This window comes from Microtus oregoni, unplaced genomic scaffold, assembly GCF_018167655.1.
Source record: "Microtus oregoni isolate MIOR12 unplaced genomic scaffold, Mior012 000012F_ref0000307, whole genome shotgun sequence".
Lineage (NCBI taxonomy): Eukaryota > Metazoa > Chordata > Mammalia > Rodentia > Cricetidae > Microtus > Microtus oregoni.
In genome coordinates, this window is record NW_024543071.1 from 46,352,163 (window position 1) to 46,360,022 (window position 7,860).

Here is a 7,860-nt window from a genome sequence, read left to right on the forward strand (position 1 = left end):
AGACTTTTTCAAGGATGTTTAAGCGGTACCCCATAGCTAGATATTTTCTATCACAGTTATCATATCATAGACGAGAGTGAGAAAAACACCCTTGTGTTTTAAAATTTTTTACTTATTCTCAATGTCTGTCTCTGGGCACCAAGAATTGGAATACTTAAGGCCAGAAGCAGGAAGTTAATTCTTATGAGAAGAAATCAGTGGGCCAGAAACCTCTGGGCCTGAGGAATATTCCCAGGAGGGATTTCAGAGTCTCAGAAATTCTCCTCAGTGAATATGGTTGCTGCTGAGACCCAGTCAAGGCCAGTCAGAAAGAAGACTCTTATTTCAATGCTAACAGCCCCTGACCATGTACACAGACCTAAAGTTAAAGTGTGATTCCAGAACAAGGACCCCTTGACTAGAGACACATTTTCATGGGCTCTTCACCTGGCCCATCTGGATTAAACCATTCTCTTTGTTTATTTAGTCATGCATGTCGGTTGCCTCTCCTCATACCAACATTTCTGTGATATTTGCAATGTTTCATGATAATTGTCCTATTGATATGTCTAGACGGTACTGAAGAGATGGGCTCAGCGGTAGGATGTCTTTATGCCTGAATTCGGCCTACAGCAGCCACCGAAAAACATTCAATATAATGAATCATCACACTTGGCTGCACTTAACCTTTATTTTTATTTCCTCTGTTTTCAGATAGAGAAATCTAGAAACACTGCATGACTGAGAAATGATTAAACAGCTAGAAATCAGCACACTGTTTCATACGTTTCATTCATGAACTGTAATGAAATTTTTGATCTCAGCGGGTTTGGGTTTTTTTTAAACTAATACCAATCAGCCTCAAGTTCCCTGTCAGGAACAAACCCTGGTGGGTTGAGTTTATGACCAATTAAAGGCTAAGTGCTGGTAAATCTTGGACAGAATACTGCCTTGCCTTCTCCCTGGGAAACTGAGGACAACATATTGAAAACAATTCAATTGTAAAGCCCCAAGGCTAGAAGGGCTAGGGCAAGTTCTTTTAATGTTGCTTATGGGCTATAAACACTTTACCTCCCTGTGGTCACTAGTGCACAAATTCCACTGATGAGACACTAAGACTCCAGGGTCCATGCACCTTTAAACATTGGGCCATTGCTCCACATTACTCCTTCAGTCCTCGAGGTGCACATCAAAGCTCGTGTGTCCCAAGCTGTTTATTCTCTATCACAGTTTAAACTTACATGGGAAAAAAAAAAGACCTTTTTATGCACTATCTAAATGGTGCGTGTAGTCCAGTGTCAATAGGTCTTGTAAAGCGTTTATGCTGAAGAAAATACCTGACCATTTTATAAACTAAAAATGTCTGCAAGCAATGAAATTTTCTGAGTTGTTGATAGATTAGCAAATAATTAGGGGTGAAACTAGGGAGTGAGATTTGCATGGTCTCAGCCTTAAAGGAGACTAAAGCAGGAAAACTAGCAAAATAGTTCAGTGCTGATAGGAAGCAGTCCAGTAAAATACAGAGTGTTCAGTGGTTAGAGCGGGGTCAGAGAGCAGCCTCAGGAAGGATGAAGTAGAGGGAGTATAAAAGCACATGAACAATGAAGGGAACCAAACCCAGGGCCGGCGAGGTGGCTCAGTAAGTATAGCACTTACTACTAAATTTGATAATGTAATACCCAGGACCTACACAGTGGAAGAAGAGAATTGACTTACATAGGTGGTCCTCTGACCTCCAGGAGTGGTCTGTGGCGTGCCATGACACACATATACACACCCAGTAAATGTAATAAATGTTTATAACAAAATAACACTCAAAGCACAGTCCACATTTCTTTTGTTTTCTGATGATGTACTTTTCCGTAACAAAATTATTTCCTCCCCAGGTAACAGAAGTAGAGGAAACATGAGCCAATGGAACAGAGGAATTACAGCAGGGTGAAAGAATTTGTTTTTGAAGGACTGACCCAGTCCCAAGATCTGAGTTTGGTCTTGTTTCTTTTCTTGTTCTTGGTGTACACAGCAACTGTGCTGGGCAACCTCCTCATCATGGTCTCTGTGACCTGGGAGTCCCGCCTCCACACCCCTATGTACTTCCTGCTCCGCAACCTCTCCATCTTAGACATCTGCTTCTCCTCCATCACTGCTCCAAAGGTCCTAGTGGACCTTCTCTCAAGAAGGAAGACCATCTCCTTCAATGGCTGCTTCACTCAGATCTTTTTCTTCCACCTGCTTGGTGGGGCAGACATTTTCTCTCTCTCTGTGATGGCATTTGATCGTTACATGGCCATCTCCAAGCCCCTGCACTATGTGACCATCATGAGTAAGGGGCGGTGCACAGCCCTCATCGTGGCCTCTTGGGTGGGGGGCTTTGTCCACTCCATTGTGCAGATTTCTCTCTTGCTCCCACTCCCCTTCTGTGGACCCAATGTTGTTGATGGTTTCTACTGTGATGTCCCACAGGTTCTCAAGCTCGCCTGCACCAACACCTTCACCCTTGAGGTCTTAATGATTTCTAACAATGGTTTGATCTCTACCCTCTGGTTTGTCTTTCTGCTGGTGTCCTACACAGTCATCTTGACAATGCTGAGGTCACACACAGGAGAGGGCAGGAGGAAAGCCATCTCCACCTGCACCTCCCACATCACTGTGGTCACCCTGCACTTTGTGCCCTGCATCTATGTCTATGCCCGACCATTCACTGCCCTCCCCATGGACAGAGCTGTGTCCATCACTTTCACTGTCATCATCCCTGTCCTAAACCCAATGATCTACACCCTGAGGAACCAGGAAATGAAGTCAGCCATGAGAAGACTCAGGAAAAGGCTCCGACGTTCTGAAAAGGAATAGATGCTGTAAGTCTCCAATTAGAAAAATCAGAACTTAAAGACAGAAGACCCTAATCAATAGACCATGGTGAGACTAGTGTTTATCTTTATTGTACAGTGGAGTGGTGTTGGAAGTCCTCCTGTATATGTACTGCTTTTATTGGTTAATGAGGGGGAAAAAAAGCTGCTTTCAGCCAATGGCTTAACAGAATATAGCCAGGCTAGAAAAGATGTAGAGACAGAGAGTAGGTAGAGTCGGAGAAGTCATGGAGCCACCAGAGGAGAAAGAGGCTAGCAGCCAGCCAGAACCTTGCTGGTAGGCCACAAACCTCTGGTAAAATATAAAATAATAGAAATAGGTTAAGATATAAGAGTTAGCCAGAAATACGCTTAAGCTATTGGCCAAACAGTATTGCAAATAATATAGTTTCTGTGTGGTTATTTCAGGGCTGAGCAGCCAGGAACAAAAAAGTGGCCTCCAACTACAGTGGAATCCTCAAAAGCTAGATAGAGACAATTGTCTCTCTAGGTGAGGTTGATGACAACATAGAGCCTTAGACATAATTCTTGTCCATTCTTGAGCTGGAGAGCTGGCTCAGCAGTTGAAAGCCTTGCTGTTCCTGCAGAGGATCTGAGTTCAAGTCCTGGTTCTCATATCAGGTAGCTCACAACACCCACAATTCCAATTCTGACAGAACCAGACATACACATGCACATAGTAACAATAAAATTAGATGTCAACTCTTAGGAACTCAAATGCTTATAAGACTCAGACACCTCATTTTACTGTTAAGAAGGTGGGATCCAAGAGAAAGTTAGGTCTTATTGGGGGCTGGGGAGTTGTTTCGGGGTTACTGTTTTTTGATTGATTGATTTTTTTTTGTAATGCTAAGAATTGAACTTGTGAGATTTTTTTTTCCATATCAGAAGTGGCTAACCCACCAAGGGCCAATATTCTGTAAACCTCCCCATCTGAGAAACCCTTGTGTATCTGTGTGTTCTCATACCATCCCTGAGACTTTCCTATCATATCCTTCCCCTTAAGCTGATCATGAATTAGCCAATCACATCAGATTACGAAGTCACATTTCCACCAATGAGATGAGACACAGCCACCACCATTAGCATAAAAACCAACTGAATTCCCTACCCCAAAGGGACTGCTTGCTCTGTTTGCTTATGGCAAACTTAGGGCTGGAGAAGTGGCTCACTGCAGCTAAAGGTTATGATGCATGCATTTTACAAAAAAGAAATTGCCTTGCTGGGTTACTGTCACTTAGTGTGCGTGTGCGTGTGCGTGTGCGTGTGTGTGTGTGTGTGTGTGATCAAGAATACTCTTTTCCAGCAGACCCATGGCCTCACACATGCTAGACAAGTACTCTGCCACAGAGGTTATCTGCAGCCCATCTCTTGACTCTGAATTGTGGTTACACAATGTATTGTCCAGGCAACAATGAGTAAAAATGACCTCTCATGGTCCCGGAGTAAAGTTAATAAAATGCAGCCACTTCTCATGTGGAACTAGTTTTCCTTTGGAAGATTCCTCTCCATTTTCCTAAGAAAGCTTCCAGACTTCCTCTTCAAAAGACAAATAAGAATTCAGATTTCATCAGAGGCATAGCTAGAACTGAGATAACTGACTCAGAGATGGTACAGATTTTATTATCCCTGCTACCTCAGACACAGGTGTGGAATCTAAAATAAACTCATAAAAAGGGGGGAGGCCGGGTAAGAGAAGTGAAGAGAAAAAGAAAAGAGAAGGAAAGAAGAAAAAGAACTCTTCTCTGTTGCGGTGCCGTCCACGAAAGGCACTCAGTTGCCCTCACCTGACCAGAGAGCGCACACTGTGAGGTGTCTGGTGCCCATAAGTTTCATCACTTTACAGCCATTCGATTCTGACCAGTCTTCCAGGAAGAAAAGAATCCCACCCTGTCCACATCTCCTGAGTGTGCCTGAGGTACCTGTGCACACGACAGAAGACCAGCTTTAAAACCCTCCTCTCTGGAGGCCCTGCTGCTCTGCCGTAGGGCTTGGGTTCAATTCCCAACCCCTACATGGCAGCACAGAACCCTTGCTGACTCTTGATCCACAGTCCACATCGCCAACTCAGCCTATTGTCCATGTTGCTCGTTGTGTCTTTAGCTCCTTCTCCTTCATGTAAAGAGAGAGAGAACAAGATTTAATTCTAATGCCAGGCATGCTGGTTCTTGCCTTCAATCTCAGTACTCAAAGGGCAGAGGCAACTGGATCTCTAATGAATTCCAGGCCAGCCTAGTCTACATAGTGAATTTGAGGCTCGCCAAGACTACATAGTGAGACCTTGTTTCAAAACACACACACAAAAGTAATTCAAGCAACATTATCTGTCAGCTATGTAGCTAATTGGTTTTGTTTTTAGATGGATTAATTTTATTTATATGAGTATTCTGACCACATGTATATGTGTAGCATGTTGTTGTGTTTGGTGCCTTTGGAGGTCAGGACATCAGATCCCCTGGAACTGGAGATAGTTATGTGTAGCACAAATAATAAAACCCCAGAGACAGATACTGGGATTCAAGTTGAAGATCAGAGTGCAAAGCTAGCCACACTAATAAGCCATGCAGGACCGGCAGTGGTGGCACACACCTTTAAACCCAGCAGCCACACTAGTTAGCTATAGAGGCCAGGCAGTGGTGGTGCATACCTTTAATACCAGTAGAATTAATAGGAGAGAGGAATATAAGGTGGGATGAAACAGGAACTCTCTCTCTTTCAATCTGAAGATTCCATAGAGGTAAGAGCTCTTTAGTGACTTGTCTGCTTTGCTTTTCTGATCTTCAGCTTGAACCCCAATACCTGTCTCTGGGTTTTTATTATTCATTCTATAGCTATGAGTCACCCTGTGGGTACTAGGAGTTGAACTCAGACTCTACAAGAGCAATAAGTGCAGCAGGCATGGTAGCCTTTGCTCTCAGCAATCAAGAGACAGAGAGGGAGGCAGATCTCTGTGAGTTCAAGGTCTACAGAGCTAGTTCCAGGACAGCCAGGGCTATTCAGAGAGAGACCTGTCTCAGGAAAAAAAAAAGTGTACTTAACCATCTCCCCAACCCCTCCAAGTCCTTTTGAGAGACATTTAAGAATATGAGTTTTGGGTTATTTTTTAATTATTAAATTAGTTGCTTTTCAACCACTGTGACAAAAATACCACAGCCAAGACAATTTAAAGAAGAAAGAGTTTATTTTAGTCTTATGGTCCCTGAGGAATAAGAGTTGAGAAGCAAGGCAGCCACCAGGCATCTTGGCTGGAACAGCCAAGAGCTCACATCTCAGGCCACAACCAGGAATCAGGCAGAGCAAACTGGGGATGGTGAGACTCCGAAGTTTACTTCTACTGATGTATTTCTCCAGCAAGGCCATGCCTCCTAAACCTCCCCCAAACACTGTCACCCCTGGGGACCAGGCAGCTAAAGGCCCAAGAATTTGGGAAGACATCTCATTCAAACCACCACAATTACTATTCTTTGGCAATTTCATACATGAATATAACATATCTTTATCATAGATGCACCCATTATTATCTCTTACCCCGTCCCACTAACCACTTCTTCACAGAACATTCTCTTCTTACTTGGATATCTCCTCCCCTCCCTCTCTCTTCTTCTCTCTCCCCCTCAATTCAATTAGTGTTGTTTGCATGAACATGGGTAGGGGGTTATTTATATACTGGTGCATGGGTAACCATTGGCTACACCCCTGAAGAAAATTACACGCCCTCTCTAGGTAGCTATTAACTGCCAAAGGGTTCTCAGGGAGGGGTGGGGGTCTCTCAAGCCCCTCCCCTATTGCTATGGTTTAAATGAGAATGGTCCCTATTCATATGCTTGAATACTTGGTTCCCAGTTAGTGGAACTCTTTGGGAAGGATTAGGAGATGTGGCCTTGGAGGAGCTGTGGTACTGGGGGTGGAATTTGAGGTTTCAAAAGATGTGCTCCTTTTTCAGTGTTCTCTCTCTCTCTCTCTCTCTCTCTCTCTCTCCCTCTCTCCCTCCCTCCTTCCTGCTTGAGGATCAAGATGTGAGTTCTCAACTGTTCCTGCCATCATGCCCTTGCTCCACCACCATGGACTCAAATTTAAGCCTTTCTTTTATACATTGCTTTGGTCGTGGTGTCTTGTGGCAGAAAGCAGTTAATGCACCCACTCATAATGGGACGTGGAAGGGGTAGAGAGGAGAAAGAAAACGCCACATTTGAAGTGAGCCATCGACAATTATGACTTCATTCACTGGCACAGTTTTGATGCTTGTCCTGCTCACCAACCTACCTCTGAGCTTTTGGCTCAGGTATGACTTCTCTTGATAAATTGTATATCAAAAGGAATACAAAACTATGCTGGGCAGTGGTGCTTGCCTTTAAACCCAACACTGGGGAGGCAGAAGCAGGCAGATCTCTGTGAGTTTGAGCCAGCTTGGTCTAAAGAGTGAGTTCCAGGACAAGCTCCAAAGCTACACAGAGAAACCCTGTGTCAAAAAAAAAAAATGTAAAAATAGATAACTCTCAAGGTTACAGTTTCTTTAGCAGGGGTAAATGATGCCTTTGATGTTAGTATCTACAGAGGTACAATTTATATACAATAAAATTTACCCTTTGATATGTAAATTCTAAAAGGTATATCATCAAAACATAGACTGGTCCCATCACTTCAACAACTTTCCCCATGCCATCTTTGCAGTGAACACTTTCTCCCTCACCACCCTCCTCACACACAGACCAGATGCTGGAAAACTTTACTAACAACTATGAAGACTAATGTGATCATTGCCGCAGCGGAGCAGACAGGGAAACTCTGAACCAAGTAAACACAGATAGGAGACTGTGGCCAAGGAGCAGAATTGAGGGAGAATATTCATGGGCACAGTTACTGGGAGGGGACATTAAAGGTCAGGGCATTCTGACTGCGATGACTGAGAGGAGTAAAATTGTCAGCGTTGCATAGTCTGGAGTCACCTAGTGGGCAAACCTCCGGGATGTCTGTGAAGGAGTTTCTAGATGCATGGAGAGAATCACCCTAACTG

At 43.8% G+C, this 7,860-nt stretch overlaps 1 protein-coding gene across 1 annotated transcript; it reads left to right on the forward strand.

Moving 5' to 3' along the window:
• The first annotated feature begins 1,893 nt into the window (after positions 1 to 1,893).
• LOC121454482 (olfactory receptor 4D9-like) lies at positions 1,894 to 2,829 on the forward strand. Its single transcript, XM_041661857.1, has one exon. The coding sequence runs from the start codon at positions 1,894 to 1,896 to the stop codon at positions 2,827 to 2,829; it is 936 nt and encodes a 311-aa protein (XP_041517791.1).
• The last annotated feature ends 5,031 nt before the right edge of the window (positions 2,830 to 7,860 follow it).